The sequence below is a fragment of the Thamnophis sirtalis genome, unplaced genomic scaffold (assembly GCF_051295495.1).
Source record: "Thamnophis sirtalis isolate CommonGarterSnake01/CBP01778 unplaced genomic scaffold, rThaSir2_p1.2 scaffold_12, whole genome shotgun sequence".
NCBI lineage: Eukaryota > Metazoa > Chordata > Lepidosauria > Squamata > Natricidae > Thamnophis > Thamnophis sirtalis.
The window spans coordinates 39,160,966-39,181,195 of record NW_028261392.1 but is presented as its reverse complement, the minus strand read 5'-3'; the positions used below and the strand labels follow the sequence as shown (position 1 = coordinate 39,181,195).

The window sequence follows — 20,230 nt, the reverse complement described above, 5'->3', positions numbered from 1 at the left end:
TTTGACTTTCCAGCTCCAGAATTTGCAAAAAAAAGGTGAACAGAGACATTGCATCAGATGTGTATTATCTAGTATCGTTTTGAATGAAGGCCAAATGTTCTTTAATTTATTGTATATAACCTATATACTTGTGGATAAGCCCATCTACGAATAAGCTAAATCCAATATTGAGGTGTGTTTTGGGACTCAAAATAATTACTGTATACAATACCTAATTGGTAATTATCAGAAAAAGTTATATAGCCATTAAACTGTGATATATAACAAAATTTAAAGTGAAAATAGACCTGAAAAATTGTATTAAAAACTGACCAAATTGCTCAAAAGTCCTCTGCAGAGATTGACAGATAAACACACTGACAATCTTGTTGCAACTAAAGAAGTTTTCATTCCAGAATTATATGTCTCGCAATGCCTTCATAATTTGTGTCCAATTGTTAAGTCATGAACAGTTTTGAGTTTCAGTCAAAAATCTAGCAGTAGACTTTGTTGGAAAATATGTTGAAATGTATCTCCATTAACAAGACAATTGGCAGCTGATTTTTACTAAATATTTAAAATATTAAGTACTTTTTTGCTATTAAAAGTAAAGTCATATCTTAAAATGGTCTTTGTTGATTTACAAAAACAAGATATATAACCTCATCCCAAAAGTTATTTATTTTGTCTAGTTCATCAACTCCATCATATAGTGATGTGTAGTGAAGTGGCTCTGAAAAGTTCAATAAAATCAGGAAAAGAGCAGCAAAAAATGTTAATTTGAACAGGATGCAGGAGGAATCCCAGACTGTCAGCCAATCACACATGCATATAGCAGAATTATTGTGTAGTATTGCACATAGACCTGGGTTGTATCTTCCTAATTTTTTGCAATAAAATTATTTACCTAATTATGTGTTTGCTTGGGAATGTGATGGTAGCAGGAAGTTGGAGTCTGAATTGATATTTCAAATATGTAACATAGAGCTTGAAAGCTGCAATAGCATCAGTATTAACACATTTTTATATAAATTGTCAATAATAGCCTATAATGTAAATAAATTCAATAGGTCAATTTATTGTCTAAACAAGTTACCCATTATGCGAGTCTTTGATGTCTAAAAGGATCAACATCGCACGTACCATAATTTCAATATGTGAGGGGTCTTTGGTGCTCTCTGAGTTAAGTTTTCTTGCAGACATTACTCACTAGGTAACATCAGAACTAAAAAGGAGAGGTTTTTGCTCACTCCTCATTGAGGAGAGCACTCCTTTCTAGTACTCATGATGTTACCTAGTTTAGGTAATGAAATGTCTGCAAGAAAACAACTAAGCTCAGAGAATACCAAGGACCCCTCATTTCAACCTTGAGCTACAAGTATTCTCCTTGGTTTTCAAGATGTATCTTGTACTATTAAATGAAGAACAGAAAATAAGGGTAAACAATCATTTTTTTAACAATTCAAACATCCCAAGTATTCTACAATTCATAAGGCCAAGTCTCTTGAAATGAGCATACATGTTTTCTGTATTTAGCATAATTTTCAATGTTAAAACATGAAAATGTTAAAGCATACAAAAATAGGGGAGGTTTTTTTTTTATATATATATATATTTTATTATGTTTTCATTCTATACAATCACATATTCACTGTGCTTAATCAGGGCATATAACATTGAATAATAAACACGGCCCTCACTTATATAGAAAATGCCCTCTACAATACAAACCCAGTATACCACCTTGGCCCGCCATACACCCTCTTTCAACCCCCTCCAACTTTCATTCTTCCTTCTCACACACCCCTCTACGCCTACTTCCCCTCCCCTTCTTTCTAACCCTAACCCTATCACTCCCTCTCCATTCCCTCCCTCCCTTCTCCTCCTCCTCTCTCTCACCCTCTCCACCCTCCTTCTTCTTTCACTCGACTCTTTCCTTCGGTATCTATTGCCTTCCAGTATATTCGGTTTGTTCTATTTTCGCACTAACATTGAAAAGCCACAGTATACAAATACAATCATGGAATTTAACACATATTGTATTTCCCCCCTCCCCCCTCCCCCTAAATCCCCACCTCCCTTCCCTCCCCCCGACTTCCCAAAGACCATACGTGGTATAACTTTTGAACAATCACAGTCTAAAATATCTCTACATTGAACTCAGCTTCTTACTGTTACCCAAATTTTAAACAATTTAAATTCTTACTGATACTAAGCATAAGCTATCTGGAGTTTCTTAGTCCCATATTTACTTTTTATGTAATCAATCCATTTTTTCCAGTCTCGTTTATATCTCTCGTTTGAATGTTCTTTGAGATATGCAGAGATTTTGGCCATTTCGGCTAAGTTCATAACTTTCAAAGTCCATTCTTGAATTGTAGGTAAATCTTTCTTCTTCCAATACTGCGCCACCAAGAGTCTTGCTGCCGTTATTAAATACAGAACCAAATTAGTCTCTGCTGCTGTAAAATCAATACATATACCCAGTAAAAACAACTGGGGGGTAAATTTTATCCTTCTTTTAAAGATGTTTTGCAGGATCCACCATATTTTTATCCAAAATGCCTTGACATTACGACATGTCCACCATATATGAAAATATGTAGCATCACAAGAACCACATCTCCAACATTTAGGTTGAACATTTGGATACATAGAGGCAAGCTTTTTAGGATCTAGGTGCCATCTATAAAACATCTTATAAAAATTTTCTCTCAAGTTTTGTGCTTGTGTAAATTTCACATTTCTTACCCAGATTCTTTCCCATGTTTCAAGCATTATTGGTTCCTCGATATTCTGAGCCCATTTTATCATACAATCCTTAATCAGTTCCGTTTCAGAATCCATCTGTACTAGTACATTATATATCCTCTTTATATGCATTGAGTTTTGATCTCTTATTTGTTTAAACAAATTATCCTCAACTTTTACAAAGCCAATTTTTTGATCTGTTTTCCACCTAGCCTGTAGTTGACCATACTGAAACCACGTTTGAACTACCTTCTCTTCTTTAAGTACCTCTAAAGATTTTAGTTCCATCACCCCTCTTTCTGAGATAAGAAGTTGTCTATAGGTGGTTCTATCGTGTTTTTGTTCTACATTCATATTTTCAATTGCATGTCTAGGAATTGCCCACATGGGCACTTTATCATTTAATTTATGTTGATATTTTTTCCAAACCCGCAATAAAGCATTTCTTAAGATGTGATTTTTAAATTTCTTATCCATTTTTTTGTTAAATAACAGGTAAGCATGCCAACCATATAACAAGTCATATCCCTCGATATTCAAAATTCTGTCATTAGTTAGATGAATCCAATCACTAATTGCAGATAATGCCACTGCGTCATAGTATAATTTTAAGTTAGGTAATTTCAATCCTCCTCTTTCACGTGCATCTTGCATTATTTTCATCTTTACCCTCAGCTTCTTTCCTGCCCACACAAATTTGTTGATACCCTTCTGCCATTCTAAAAAGATTCGCATCTCTTTTAAGTATTGGTAACATTTGAAAAAGAAATAAAATTTTTGGTAAAATGTTCATTTTTACTGCCGCTATTCTACCCAGCAAGGACAAATGCAGTTTTTCCCATCTTTTCAACTCCAACTGTGTACTATGCCAAAGTGATTCATAATTATACTTGTATAATTTCCCATTTGAGATTAAAATATTAACTCCAAGATATTTAACTTTTTTAACTACCTCACATCTTAGCATCGCCCCCAGTTCTTCCTTCTGTTTGATAGTCATATTTATAGCTATTATTTTGGTTTTTCCTAGATTTATTTTAAATCCCGAGACTTGACCATATTGATTGATCGTATTCAATAATACCCTACTAGATTCCTGCGGTTGTTAAAACATGAAAATGTTAAAGCATACAAAAATAGGGGAGTTTTTGAGTTAGTGTCGTGGATGCCTTCATAAAATGCTTAGCATGAGCTTCTCACTCAGAACTGTAGTGATATTGCCACTTGGAAAACAACTTCCTTGTGAAACATCTATTCATAATAGAATGTTGCTATTTTAAATGCTCTTCTATAAGTTGAAAATTTTAGAAACCAAAATATACCTATACACACAAACTACCATGAAGAATGTGCCACCCTTGGAAAAGCCAAGTAGTAACCAAATTATATTTATTGAAATATGAAAAAGACAAATTGAAAGAATGAGAGCTTATCCATGAATGGACTTATCTGTGAGTATATATGGTACTTTCCCTTAATGATTGATCTGTCTAAAGTACTAACAGAATTTGCTTGTGCAAATTATCCCACATTCAAGCATCCACAGAGATTTTTTTTTTAAGCAAGTTGATTCCCTTTGCACAGATGAAACTAGCCAGACCTGGGCATTTTATGGGTCCCAGGCTACATCCAGCCCTTTGGCTGCCCTTGTCTTTTATTTTGACTTTTTAATTCAATGTATGTATGTGTGCATATTATGTACCTTCACATAGTTCCACCCTCCACAACAGTCCCAGTTTCTCATGTGACACCTTGGAAAAATTAATTGCTTTAGTTCTTGCTTGACAGCCTCTAGTAGCAGATTGTTATTCTTAAATCCCACTGTCTAAATTTATACAAATGCATTCCTGTTTTGAAAGAAACGGATAAGCCATACACATACACACAGATTTTCTTTTACTATTTTATTGGAGTAGGGTTTTTTGTAGCAGACAATGCCTCATACTTTTGGGGAGATGGCAGCCATTTCTTCAATCACTGTTATTGATTCACCTGCTATTGGTACTGGGGTCATCCACTTCTAAGAAAAGAAAAGATCCTTGCATTAATTCCTAAAGGTCACAATTATTTAATTTTCATTTCTACATCACAGCTCATTACAAATGCACATAACAAAACCCTTATTTTTCACTGCATATAAATTAGTCTTTCAACAGAGAACCAGGATGGTTAAGTGATGGTGAAGCTTTGGACTGGCACAGTGGAGGCTCAGGTTCTAGTCACCCATGAAAACAATTCGGCTAGTCACTGCTAGCACAACTGATCTCATAGTACAGATGTTGTGGGGAGTGGAAATAGGTAGAACAGATGTATTCCCCGTTGAAGTTTTTGCCATTTGCCAAAAACCTGAGAGATTGAGAACAAAACTCCTCTTAGGGAGAACAATTCCATGGTTTTCGGCTCTACAAGAAAACTCTCCTGTGTACTAGATAACTGAATTTCTGGAACTAGCATATCTTCAAAATAACTTTTCTGTTAAGCTAGATTCATAATGGAAAAGGTCTTTCTTAGATTTTGGTCCTTAGATTTTGTCCTGAATCATTTTGGATGCTAAAAGTTCATAGTTAAAAGTACATTCCTATTCTTAATTTATATTGACACAAATTATATAAGCAGCATTACAATTATAAAGTAAGTATGAAAGAGTTATTCATGTATACATAACATACTTTATAGATTATTTAGCATATTTCAAACCCACCTCCACATTCTTCTCATGTTGCCACATTATATCTTTTGGTTGGGGAACTGGATCAGTAAGTTTTTCCCATATGTGGTTCCTGTACAAAGAAAGATTTGGAGCATTATCCCAGATTCTTCTTTTGAAATAACTTGTTATAGGTGTCTGAAAATGTGCAACAGCATTGACACAATATACTTTTAAAATAAGGACTAGTAATTCTGTGTGCTTAATGCTAACAATCCTACAGAGTCTGAGAGCAGAACAGATTCTGTCCCAAAAAGTACAAAAAGCATTCTTTTGAACCTTCGTTAGCCCAATTGCACCAAAGGAAAAGAAAGAATAAAAAGGCAGTATTAATTTTAAAAAGGTATCTGAGGTCAACGGCCAAGAGGAATTCTTACAGTGGGCAATTGGAAGCCAAAGTCATTCTGAGAAAAAAAGAAACAAGATAAGAAGAAAAAGTAGAGAGAAATCAATGAAATAAAAATAAATAAAAAGACAAAGAGACAGTATCTGTTACATAAACAGGCCTAAAGCTGAAGTTAGTTTTTTGTTTGAGTTATATCCACAGCAATCAGAAAAATGTACATTGCCATTTTTAAAGGTACTTATTGGTTTTGTTCTGTTCTTAGAAGTAAATTTACCTAATAATTGTGTAACAATGCTTGTATTCAACCTATTTTTATCATTATATTACATAAACAAGTTTTCTTTATTACGGAAAGATACAAACAGTAAAGTTTGCATAGGTAAAAACATCTATTCTTTACACCTTCCTCAATACCTGTCTCTTGTCTAGCTGACTGTTATGCTGAAAAAGTGCTGATTTGCACTTGAATTTTAAGGACTAGATTTATCAACTGCTAGGACAAAAAGGTGTTAAAGTGAAAAATCTTTTCTGTGTCTGCATAACAATGAAAAATAATTAAAATTTACCTTTTACAAATCAAAGTCAAAAGCACAATTATTATTATGGTTCCAAGTGCAGCAAAGACAAAAGGCAGTGTAGGGAATGTATCAGGATCAGTACCTGAAAAAATAGCAGGCTTTAGTAGTCTTATATTGATTTATTTAAAGAGAAATTCAGATCCACATGATTATATTGATCAATGAAGAAGCAGCCTTCAGAGCTCCTTTTTCTGGTGGGAAAAAATAGAAAAAGCAAAAAAGTACCATTGACCCTATATGTACCATTATTTTAATATTGATATTTAATGAAATATTTTTTTCAATATAGCTGTATATAAATATAGTACTATCGGTAACAGGGAAAAAAACAAATTGAACAAATTTTGATTTATACATTTCTATCTAGGAAATTATGTACATATTGGCCACTACTTCTTTGTAGTAGAGCAAAATTATCTAAGAAAGGCAAGTGAACCCTAAGCAGAATTACAAGTGTGTTCATTTTCATGTTTTCAGCCAACCTGTATCCAGTATTTTATAGGAAATTTCTTATTAAAATAATCCTGCAGTGGAGAAAATAAATGTAGCCTGTCAAATCTGCTGTGAACTTGGGGGATGGCAGCAGATTTTGGAGAAGGGAATGCTTTAAACTTTGTTTTGAAACTGGCTTTAGCAAGTAATATAATCTAAAATGATTTTCTCCCTCCATTTTTAGCAGTCGAATCACCTTGTCTTAAATTCAAAGCGTCATTAACATTTGAGAGAAAAATTTATAATCCAAAAGGAGAATGTTGAATTTAGAGTTTCCTCATATCTAATCACTGGCTTCAGAATGGCAGATGTGACCAGGTGATCAAAATCCAGTTTTTGCGTGTGCATTAAATGAAAATACAATGACTAACTCAAGAATTTTGGGAGTTGGAAGTCCACAAATCATAAAGGGGCCATAGTTCCTCACCCCTGGATAGCTGGTGACTATCAATGTGGATGTCATTTTGGAGGTAAGAAAATGACACAACAAATTTTTTTATTGTTCTGCTACCATCAAATAATGTTAAAAATATTTTTAAAAATGAATATTAGATTGTCTCATCCATTATTTTCAGAATAAAGTTGACAAGGAATTAGGAATATTCATGGAGTAATTTGATTTCATGGTGATAATTTGTATTGAAAAATAAAATTATACTTATTATTGTATACTATGATAGAATACAGCAAATATCTCTTTAGCATTCCAAGTGGTTATCATATCAATGAACAAAAGAACATTACATTGCAAACAAAAGATGCCAGAAACAAATGGAATATCATGTTTTTCATACTTTTTTGTCATTTTTGGTCTGTATGTATGTATATTCTTGTAATTTGTAAAGATATTCAAGCCCATGTTACATTGGTCATTATATTTATGTCTATGGACATATGTCATTTCATTTTTAAACTTAATTTAAAAATTTTCAAGTTAGGAGTTAGGGGTCCAGATTTTATTACACCATGTTTCAAATGATAACACTTCTAAATCTTTATCAGAATATGCCAATCACTAGTTTAACTATACAATGTATCTATACGTACTGTAAATTTGTCTTTGAGTCAATCTCAACTCCAGGCAACCACCTGAACACATCCCTGCAGTTTTCTTGACAAGATCTTTTGGTTTCTAGCCTGCTGCCTTAACCAGCTTACCAGTTTGGTCTCTATACATGCTGATAATAGGAGTGTAATAATAGTTCCAACATATTACAGTGGTATATTCAAGAAATAAATTTAACCATACTGATTGTACATTTATGACAATCTTTGGTTTTGTGATAGCGCTGGCTCTTACAAATATATTGGTTTACAATTATCTTGCCACAACCAATTCTCTAGATACCATTCACCTATTCTTGCTCCAACATTTTGGTGAAAATCATTTGACAGATGTGCCATTTTTACTATGAATGAGCATCTATGAAATATTTGTTATGAATTAATTTCAAATTAGTCCCTCCCAATGGTTTATACCAGTATGGATTTATTTGTTGCAGTTCTATTCAAATATCAATATCAGGAGCAAATAGCCAGGAGGGCTTGTTAGGTTCAAAGCACTAGTCATTGTTAACTAATGTTCAGTGCTAAATTGGCACTAGATAATGGTCAACAGAATTTATGAGGGACTGGACTTGGTTCTCTTGTTGTAACATAAGGACTACAAACTGATGGTGTGTTTTAATCTGCCTTCCAGCTGTGCCTTCTCTTCTCCTACAATCACATTTTATGACCCAGATAAGGTATAATGATCTGTCTAAATTTAATAAGCTATTATACATTTTAGTTATCATATAGTTTTTTTTGAGTCTCTCAAATCAAGTATTAATTTTCATATTCTATTAACATCTTGTGAATTTTAATATCTTAGTGAAAAATAATAATGATTGCTGCCAAGTGATCCATGGTAGTGGAATAGTTGTTATCATGTTCTATTTTTTTTACTTTAAATTGGAATTTTATTCACATAAACCTATTTTATCTGTAATAACTCATTTATTACAAGTCTTCAATATAGTAGCAGAAATGAGGGGGTTATGTTTGGAGACTTTAAACTTATTATCTCTAAGATTGTTTGCATTAAAAGCAGAACTCACAGTGTGAGACTCTAAAGATTTTGAGTTAAGTCCCATAATGTTATTAAACCTTCCTACCAAAGTATCTTGGGGAATTATCTAAATATCTAAATATTATTTTATTTTTCAATGATAGTTTTGATATTAGGAAGCTTTTAACCATCAGCTGATTATTAGAATGTTAGCATCAACAAGGAAAAATAATTAAAGGAAAAAATAATTAAAGAAAAAATAAATTACCAAACTCAATAGGTTCACTCCATTCTCCATTCATTTTTTTTGAAATTGGACATGTAATGTCTCCAAATGCGCGAATTCTCAAGATATATTTTGAAGGCTTTGGGAAATCGTATGTTTTTTCTGTTACCTAAAAGCAAAATATTTATCTACTGGTACTTAAATTTTTGCTTGATGAAATAACAATGATCAGTATAAAAATACAATTGATCTTGAATCAATCACATTATATCGCTAAATGTCTATGGAGATTCTCAGACATCCAGGTCATGGTTATCCCAAAGGTGCTTTTGAAGAGGCAACTGGACTTTTTGTTTTTTCTTTAAAGACATATCGCTTCTCATCCAAGAATTTCTTCAGCTCTTTATTTCTTTTCAGTTATTTTTAATTTACTCTACAGATTTGCTCTATAGGAATTTGATGCTAATCTCAATGGTATTCTACCTTTGTGAGAAGTGAAATGTCTTCAAAGAAAAACCACAAAGTCCAGTTGCCTCTTAAAAAAAACACCTTTGGGACAATCACATTATAGTTATTGTTTATTAATGAAAAGAAATATTGTAAAAACTATTTTTTTAAATTTCAAACCTTGCTTCCATTTCCTTGTGACTATGAAATCTTTTTTAAAATTGAATTATGCAAAGAAAACAAACTGTTCTTTACTTCGGCTATTGAATTTTAGAATATGAGGTTAAAAACCTGATATTACAGTAAAAAAAAATAACTGCCCTATTTTTGCACTTTATGCAAGAAAAGTTGAGGGAATAGCATTATTACTTTGACTTATCAGAGTCATTTTGAACTCTGATAAATCCTATGATCTAAGATTAGTGCATTCTGGAGTATTTGTTAAAAATTATCACAATTCCCACTGGGACCAAATGCAAGGTTTTCTGTTTTGCTTCCAATTGGTTGGACAAAAAGTAAACTCAGTATTCATCTCTTAAAAAACCAATAAACCAATAATTAAAGTGTAGATTTAGAATATCTTCTATCTTCCAGGTTTAAGCTGCAAATTTTCCTAATTTAACAGCACACATTCATTTGTTCCAAGAAATGCCATACAAACGAGGAATGACATTTCACTGCTGGGCCTGTGGAGAACAATTTTTATTTTTATTTTAAACTGATGGTAGAAGACTCTGGATTATTTCCAAAATTTAGAAATCTGACACCTAAGGGGCTTTATGGTTACTTTTTATACTGTATATCAGGGGTGTCAAACTCAAGGCCCGGGGGGCAGATCCAACCCCTAGGGTACTTAGATCTGGTCTACAGGGCCACCCTGAAAACAGTGAAGGACAGGCTCATAGTGCTTTGGCCAGTGAAAATGGGCTCCTGAGCACCATTTTTGGCTGCCACGACCTCCTGCAATCCTCTGCCAGTGAAAACGGAGCTCTTGCAAGCTCCATTTTCACTGGCAGAGGGTTGTAGGAGGCCGTGGCAGTCAAAAATGGAGTTCGGGAGCCTGTTTTTGCTGGCAGAGCACTCAAGCCACCACAGTCAACCCCGACTGGAGTAATGTCGAGCTAGCCATAGCCACTCTGGTCCCTCCACCCCTGCCCCCCGAGGTCAAACACAATTCTGATGTGGCCCTCAATGAAATTGAGTTTGTCACCATTGCTGTATATGATTTTCTTGGATTACACTTCGTTCCTTCTATATGAAGAGCATAATATCTGATTTTGTGCATGAAGAAAATAACTGAACTATAGATCATCCTGACCACCTAATTTTAAGATCTGTATGTCCACTTCTCCCTTCCTTAGCAGCAGTTTCCAATAAAATTTCTTGTGTGATACTAGTGCTATTTGCCTATTTTTATTTCCAAAAAAAATTCTGTTGAAAAATGAAATTCTGCCCAACTCTCAATTTTGTTCCTGTATCTCTTCATATTTAGAATTCTAGGAAAATTTTCAACAGTATTTTCCATTTTGAACCAAATCTGAATAGTAATAGCAAATCTAGACAGAATGAGGTGATGAAACAAATGGCAATTTATTAGATGACAACACTTACATTGATGATTGTATTCTTGCGTTCATCCTTGAAAATAAAGGGGGAAAATAAAGTAGTTACTAGTATTGATAATTTTGTCCTTTTCTAAACTGGAATACATTTCCCACAGTCAGTTGTTTATAACAATTATAATAATAGTTGAACAGTGTAGTGAGAATAATGTGTTGGGAAGGAAGACTATTTATTTATTTTCCCTTTACACACTTTTATTTATGTTATGTTAGAGTCAACATTTCTTTGGAGACATTCCTACATTTAATTTCTGAATGAATTAGATCATCTCTTCTTGCAGCCCTTCTGGTGTTATGCTGTTGAATGAATTATGTCCTCATTTCTTACAAATATTGTACAGGTAATCTTTGACTTACAATAGTTCCCTTAGTGATCGATCAAAGTTGCAACACCACTGAAAAAAGTGACATGACTATTTTTAACATGACCATTGCGATATCCCCATAGTCACATGATCAAAATGCAAGCACTTGGCAACCGACTCATATTTATGGTGGTTTTAGTGTTTCCAGAGTCATGTAAATCACCTTTTGCAACCTTCTGACAAGCAAGGTTAATGGGGAAACCAATTTCACTTAACAATTGTGTTATCAACTTAAACAACTGCATGATTTACTTAACTGTGGCCAGAAAGGTTGTAAAATGAGGCAAAATTCACTTAACAACTATCTCACAGCAACAGAAATTTTGGGCTTAATTGTGGTCATAAGTTGAGGACTATATGTATTAGAGAAGCACTAGCCAGCTCCTCCATGCTCTTTGCCCTAACGATTTCATGCCACTAGTCTTCTTCTTTGCTAACTATAAAACTGACCTTCATTTTTTCCTCCTAAATATTAGAACTCATAATAATTGCTTATCATATTAAATTATGCAAACTGGCCCATAATCCTATTCTGATGAGCATTTTTGTCTTCCTACGTCATCACTTGCATCGAGTTAACCTATACATATAGGCAACCATATTTGATTTATACCATAGCCCCATCTTTCTCTGTTAGCAAATACTCAAAGAAGGTAATACAATATGAAAATGAAAGCTAAATAGATGGATTACAATATTGAAATTAGAGCTGAAATCAATCAGGCCAGATGAAAGAGATACACACTGACAGTTTCTATGCATCCATAGAAAACTCTTCAACAAACAAAACATTTCCATCAGAATCATACATTGATAAGTATTGCTTCCAGTTGCTGTGCATAGCCTAGTTGGCAATCAATGCACTTCTAGTGCAAGCTTCTTTGTACTAATTAGTACAAGAGAGTGATTAATATTCCTAACTTACCTTGGCAATAGCTTTAGTCTATTTTATAGCTCAGAGTGCCTGGTGGGTAGAAAAGCCCACCTATTGCCTAGGGCAGTGGTTCTCAACCTTTTCCTCACCAGGGACCCCCTTTAAATACCTTTTGTGGCCAAGGACCATGGCCATGGACCCCCAAGACTTAACTCAAGATTTAAATCATAATATTTCTTCAAGCCTTCCTGGATTCCCTGTGATGACATAGTAGACCCCCAGATATCTGTGGACCACAGATTGAGAACCACTGATCTAGGGTATTTGGGACAATAAGAGTTCCCACATCCAAGTATTTCTGGGATCTTATTCCTGTACAGGTATGTATGAAACTATGAAATAGCATGTCTATATTCTTTAAATATAGGGAGGCGGTGGCTCAGTGGCTAAAACGCTGAGCTTGTTGATCAGAAAGTTGGCAGTTCAGCAGTTTGAATCCCTAGCGCTGCATAACGGAGTGAGCTCCCATTACTTGTCCCAGATTCTGCCAACCTATCAATTCGAAACATGTAAAAATGCAAGTAGAAAAATAGGGATCCTTTTGGTGGGAAGGTAGCAGCGGTCTGTGCGCTTTCGGTATTTAGTCATGCTGGACACATGGCCACGGAGATGTCTTCGGACAGCACTGGCTCTTCAGCTTTAAAAAGAGGTGAGCACTGCCCCCTAGAGTCAGGAACGACTAGCACATATTTGCGAGGGGAACCTTTAGCTTTATTCTTTAAATCAATGACAATCTGGCAATCTTTTCAAAATTTGAAATATTTATTTTCCTATAGATGTCATTTTCAAGTCTAAAAATTGACATTAGGCTGGCAAGCAAATTTTTGACTTGTTGGTTCTTACCTTTATTTGGAACACAAAGCATACACTTCCATGTTTACGAGAGTTTGGAGGAGGTTCCCACTGGACTCTATAATATAAGGGTAAGCTATAATCCACAGTAATATTTTGGGGAGGTCGAAACTGTTCTGGAAGAAAATAACCAACGTTATAAGTAACAGTTGAACACCGAGGAAATCATATACATACAGACAAATATAAGCATTGAAATACTTTAAGAAGAGAAGAGATAAACAAATTGAGCACAATTTCTTTAGCTCAAATTTGGTAGATATATTTGGTTTTCTTTTTTCTTTTTTAGTTCTTTCAGCCTCTAGACCATGGGTGTCATACTTGCGGCATCACGTTACCATCATGTGACATATCGCAATGTTTTTTTCCTTTCACGGAGCTGGGGTGGGCCCAATGGCCACCAGTTTGACACCCCTCCTCTAGATCAATGAAAATTAATATTTAAAAATGAAAGCCTTGTTCTTCTCACTTATTGCAAGTGAGAAGATGAATTACCACATATGCTTTCTTCATAAAAAGATGCAAGACTATTTTTTAATGAAATGTTAGACCTGTACAAAAGGAAAGTCCCTTATAACACAGCTACCGGTACCAATAATTTGGGGCATATCATACTTGACCATCTTCATATTTCAAGATATCTGATATAATATGCTTCTATTATTATTAGCTGCAAACAGATTCTCCCTTTTTTCTCACCTTTGTCATGAAGTCGAAAAGTATCAACATATGACTGAATTGGAGATACTCTGCTTGATCCATTTACTGTAATATACACGGAATATTGATTTGCTATCACTTCAGGGAAGTAGCAACCAATGTGTCTTTCGGATGAGTTACTTATGTAATGTGGACACTCGTTATCTGTAGCCCTGTTTATACCAAAAGAATTTTATTTAAAAGCTAATCAAACACAATATATTTTCAAAAAAGATATTTTTTAGTTTATTAAATGAAAATGCATTACTTGTTATATGCTAAGTACATAAAATACTGGGTGTCTGGAGGAGTATTTTTGCCCGCATTCCAAGTACAATTCATGGTAGGATTCTTAAATGTATATGAGTGAAGAATACAGTCAAAGTTTTCAACAGATGTTCCATTCATACCTAGAAATAGGCAAAATTGAGAAGTTAAATATTCAAGGCAATGTGTTATCTTATATAAAGATCAATATAAGCTTCAATCGTTTCAATGAACTCCATTAAAAAAACTGTCACTTTTTGTCTCTCTTGAATGATTGAAGCTGAAATTCCAAAACTATGCAAGATTATGATTTCTTACAAATATTTTATGCTATCTGATCATGTGACTCGGGGTAATAGGATATTTGAATTTTGATTTGTTTTTTAAGAAAGAATGGGGATAATTAATACAGGAAAATCAATTTAATTTTCTGGCTCTTGTTGGATATAAAACACATTCTTTTCCTAGGCATTGGCATTGAGTCTTTATTGATTAGCCCTTAGGCCATATCAAATTGCAATGTTCCAGAAACAATTTATTACTAAAATTTGATAAAAGCAATTTAAAATGGAATTTGATAATATACAATTTAAAATGAAATTGGAATAAATTCCTAGGCAACTTTTGTCAAGACTTTATCCATCTTCTGTGCAATGACTAAGTCATAGCAGAAATTACATGATGTCAATAAGCCAAGAAATGAGTTATCTATATTTAAACAGTAAACAACAGTGTATGGAGCCTAGTTTATATGAAGAAATCCTGGAATTAAGGATATTGCAAAAGATAGCAAATGCATGCAAATATAGTTCTCAAAAGAGGGGATGCAATTTAGGTGGGCACTCCCTTGAGCACTTAAGATCTTTAAATGTCTAGGTATAGTTTCAGGAAGTAGATATACCCATCTGGATTAGGTATCCTGCAATGCACAGAGATTTGCAACAACTATTCAAACTTTTTTCCCCTAGAGGAGCTCTGTTTATCTGCAACTAAGTTTTGCTGTTAAAGCCCAAACACAACTGTTATACAGAGCCCAATTAAGGCTATATAACAGAATTATAAACTTAGAAAAAATTCAAACCAAATGTTTAGGAAGAATCTTAAACCACAGTGGTTTCACAGGAAGCAAGAGTTGGTAAAGTTGAATCCAATCTCTGAATAAATATCTTTGCCCACTGGCTAAAAGCTTTACCTACTGACTGCCCCAGGAATTGTTGATACAGTTCTACAGAGGAATTATTGAGTCTGCCATTTGTACTTTGATAACTGTCTGGTTTAGTACAGCAACCAAAGACGACAGCTACAGACTTCAACAGATAATTAGGACTGCAAAAAAAAAAAAATTGCAAAAAGCCTGTCTTTCAATGAGAACTTGTATACTGCACAGGTCAGAAAGTGGGTTAAGAAAATATCTATAGACTCTCACATCCTGGACATAAATTGTTTCAACTTCTCCCCTCAGGAGAATTGTATGTCATAACAACTGAATAAAAAAACAGTTTCTTCCTCTCGTGCCATCACTCTGCTGAACACCTAATGATCACAGCAGAGGTGGGTTACTACCGGTTCGGCCTGGTAGGTAGTAACCTGGCTGGACACGTCCCCGAACTGGTTCTATCAGTGCTGCCATCTTGCTTTTTGCTTCTGTGCATGCGCATGTGCATTACTCAGGTAGTATGTCTGTATTACTACCATATTATCCTTCTCAACTTTTCTACTACCTTATCCTATAGGTATTTTATGATTATATTACTTTGTATGTACATTGAGAGTTTATGCACTAGAGACAAATTCTTCGTGTGTCCAATCACACTTGGCCAATAAAATATTTGTGGCAGACAACTTCAAACCTCCTTGGGGAATAGCTATGTAAAAGAAACAGGGACAATAAAACATTTTCAGGGATGCCATCTTAACATTACGCCGAATCAAGCGAGATTAATATTAAGGCAAAAGATTTTGGATATGGAAGGCCAAACAGAAATCACTGCTTTTTCTCACAATATAATAACCAAATTCTAGTGCCTAAACCAGTTTCACATTTACATCATATCACAATCCCCAAATTCAGTAGAGCCTCATCTGTGGTGTGATTTAATATTCTTCCCATAGCTGTTTTGGAAGGGAAATATAGGAAAACGTTATATGAAACTTGACACTAGGTCTCTACCGTGAGCGCCATAGAAACTACAGCTCGTGTTTTTATATGTTGACATTTCTGCACAGATGTTTGCCAACGGTTAACTACCCTTTTTAAAATTTCTATGGTATTCAGGTAATTTTTGTTGCATTTGTCAGGCAATCAGGACAACTCGATTCCTCTAAAAATAGCAAAAGTTTGCTACATTATGTGTAAGCTTCACTCAAAATGCTTTTGATGTTAGGGGTTAACTTTGGGGGTTTTGGGGGTCAATGACTAAAATAAGGTTTCTGTCTGTTCTACACACAGACACACACACACAGACACACACACATATATATTTATGTGTGTGTGTATGTATGTATGTGTATATATACATATCTGTCTGTTCAACTATATATATATATATATATATATATATATATATATATATATATATATATATATATATAATCAGTAGAACAGACAGAAACCTTATTTTAGTCTGTGTGTGTGTGTGTGTATATATATATATATATATACATACATACATACATACATACATACACATACATACATACATACATACATAGATATATACACACACACATATATATACAGTATATACACATATACATACATATATACATATACATACATTCACACATGTATATACGTGTGTGTGCATGTGTGTGTGTGTATGTTTGTGTATAAATGAAAATCTACAGCATTTTCACCCAGCCACATGTAGGTGGATCCTACATGTGAAATGTTAAATTTATTTGATCAAATTTTCCTCTATTTTTGTACACTATTTTTACTTTTTTGTCGTTGCTAGTATTGAATGTTTGCTTTTGTTTTGTTCATTTTTTTATATTTTACTTTTCATGATAAAACAATAAGTAATATTTTTTGAAAAGAAAAATGGTTAGCAATTCCATCCCCTCTTTTTTAGAATAAAATTGCAAAGTAAAATAACTTGAAAAATCCTCTTGAAATAACATATTTACCTTTCTCCTTTGGCAAAGTGATATGTAATGTGGAGCAGAACACAATGAGCCAGCTCATGTTACTAAATCCCAGAATGGTTACCATTTTATTTTCTGTATGTGCAGGAAAGAATTCCAGAATGGAAGAAATTAGCTGTTTATTTGTAAAAAGTTTCAAAATCTGTACATTGTTTAATTACTTTGTTAAATATTGCATAAAACATGCAATATTTTAATCAGTCCAAATGGAGTTCTCTATGTTGGACAACAGGTCATAACACTTTTCAAGGCATTAGATAATAGTTTTAATTATACCAGTGGCTCAAAAAATTATATGACCCCACTGTTTTATAATGTGACAAAATGTGATATAACTACTTCCAAATGATTCCCCCCCCCACCAAAAAAAGAACAAAATAAAGCTTTGATAATAGCTGACTTGAAGAAATACTACTTTTGATTTCTGGACTTTAAATCTTACATGTCTTTTTAAAAAAATGGGGAGAAAGAAGGAATTGGAAAAGGCTAGCAAGAAATTGAATTCAGAAATAGAAGCTGACCTGCAATATTTTTGTGTTTACTTATAAAGCTTCCAGTTTGGTTAAAAGTCTATTGTCCTATTTAATTTTTCTTTTTTACTTTCAGTTGTTTTTTTATACTTTCTGGATCATCTAGTTTTAAAATATGCTTTCTCCATATCAGTTAAATGAGATTTATTAGCAGCTAAATAAAGGGGATCCTTCAGAAAGTTGTCATTTAGTTACCTTCTATATTTCTAAAAGTACAATTCCCAGATCTGTGCAGGATAGTCAGATAAATGATTTGCTGTCTGAGACTGAAACCCCAAGTTACAGAAATTCTGTTTGGAACTTTTTTTATATCCCTACCACCTATTTCCATAAGAAAAAAAAGAGGGTATCCTTAGCTGCATAATTCTTCAAATAGGTACGGTGTCTTACAAATAGGTAAGATAGGTATGTGTCCAGTATACATTTGAATCAGTCTTAAGGGCTGAATAAGTCTCTACATTCACTATGAGCTATTCACGTATATGAGTATAGGATTGCAAAATTAAACCAAAGTTTGTTCAAAGAGTTTTGTGATTGTTAGTTGCGAAGTCATGTCCAATCCATCGCGACCTCATGGACAACATTCCTCCAGACATTCCTGTCCTCTACCATCCTCTGGAGTCCATTTAAGGTCACACCTACAACTTCGGTGACTCCATCCAGCAACCTCATTCTCCGCTGTCCCTTTTTCCTTCTGTCCTCAGTCTTTCCCAGTATTAGGCTCTCCACAAAGAGTTTACTTCCAAGCAAAAATACATGGGATTTTACATGAACAGTGACAGCAAAGGATATCTTAATAAAATACATACTTTAAACCCCCTTAAAGTACCAAAAATATTTTGCAACATATATACAATATAAACATATTCTTAAATAACTCAACTGCAGAAAATTCAGGAACTATTTAGTGTTATTCCATTTCGTAATTCTGATGAATCTAGCAACAGATAATTATAATATGTCTAATAAGAAACGGAAAAATGTTTTAGTTACCATCTAATATTTGAAAATAAGTATACCAAGGCAACAGTCAAATGATACACATAATTTACTGTTATGGTTTCTTTTGAATAAAGTGTATGCATAATAAAGTATAGATCCAGTCACATACAGTATATGCAGTCATAGAGAGGGTAACATTTATAATATGATAGCCTTTGAAGTAAAGAGGAAAGATAGGGGAGTCTGTCTATTTAAGGGAGAATAGTGTTTCAACTGATGGAGAAAAGAATATCAGGGCCATTAATACTCACAGAAAGATAGAAGTATGTGTACATTATAATGAGAGAGATTTGGGAGGTGTAGAAATCCCAGATAACTTTAGGGAATGAGAATTATAACTGGTGGAGGTATGATAGCTCTCAATTACCATGCTAAAGAAAGGGCAAGAAAGTGTAGTAGGTAAAGATTTAGCCAGGGATGGGTTGCTGCCAGGATTACTGCCGGTTCGGTGCCTGTGCAATTTTGCTCCTTGTGCGTGTGCAGTTGCCCATAAATAGAACATTAAAAAATGAAAAAAAGAACATGCCGTCCCAACTAGGAAACCGTTCAGAGGCATGGCAGGCCTGGGTTGCTGCCGGTTCTGGCGACCCTGGCCAGCAAACTACTACCAGTTCAGCAAATGGGTCCAAACCGGTAAAAAGCCTCCTCTGCTTTAGACCATGAAGACAGTCTAACCATTACGCTTACAGTTCAGCAATAGGTTTTAGTGTAAACTTACCTGAAATATCTACTTATCTGTTGTCATCTAATTATCTTCTGGATTCGAGAGTTTTACTTATCTTATTATCTTATCAGGCCTCAAGGAAAATGTTGTTTGAGCGAAATTGTAAGAACACAGTTGTAGAGAATACAGATTCTTGTTCTCAGAATCAATCTTACATCAGTAAGTTCCTGTTTAGAAAAAAGGGAAGTTGATTAAAGTTAGGGTTGAATTATTTTGTTTCTTTTTTGTCGGCTATGGAGATGTACATATAAACGACCCAAGACTGAGGAAGACACACACCACCCATTGGGTGGTATATGTATATTGTATGTACGTGTATGAACAGTATATATATATTTTCTTAGGTGTATACATAAACTGATCTATTTTAATTTCTAATTTTGATCACAATTATATGCATACATTAATTATATGCATACATTATGGATATATGGATATAAATGACCCAAGACTGAGGAAGATACATATGTATATGTATAGTATATGAATATGTATGTACAGTATAAATGTTT

General features: G+C 34.0%; 1 protein-coding gene across 1 annotated transcript; it reads right to left on the bottom strand.

Annotated features, from left to right (window-relative positions):
• Positions 1-3,418: 3,418 nt before the first annotated feature.
• Positions 3,419-19,855, bottom strand: LOC106547818 (granulocyte-macrophage colony-stimulating factor receptor subunit alpha). Its single transcript, XM_014065080.2, has 10 exons — positions 19,713-19,855; positions 17,445-17,537; positions 14,317-14,458; positions 14,049-14,221; positions 13,341-13,465; positions 11,188-11,214; positions 9,172-9,298; positions 6,350-6,443; positions 5,432-5,510; positions 3,419-4,750 (listed from the first exon to the last, which is right to left on the bottom strand). Exons 2-10 carry the CDS (start codon positions 17,527-17,529, stop codon positions 4,670-4,672), a joined length of 933 nt encoding a protein of 310 aa, XP_013920555.2. The 5' UTR covers positions 17,530-17,537; positions 19,713-19,855; the 3' UTR covers positions 3,419-4,669.
• Positions 19,856-20,230: the final 375 nt, after the last annotated feature.

What these genes read in the sequence shown, in the direction of transcription:
- LOC106547818 (XM_014065080.2), bottom strand. Translation starts at nt 17,529, where the DNA reads ATGGTAACCATTCTGGGATTTAGTAACATGAGCTGGCTCATTGTGTTC. An exon ending in GCTTTGTGTTCCAAATAAAG is followed by an intron (nt 11,215 to 13,340) that starts GTAAGAACCAAC and finishes TTTATTTTCAAG; the next exon opens with GATGAACGCAAGAATACAAT. An exon ending in TTGACTTTGATTTGTAAAAG is followed by an intron (nt 5,511 to 6,349) that starts GTAAATTTTAAT and finishes TTCTTTGTACAG; the next exon opens with GAACCACATATGGGAAAAAC.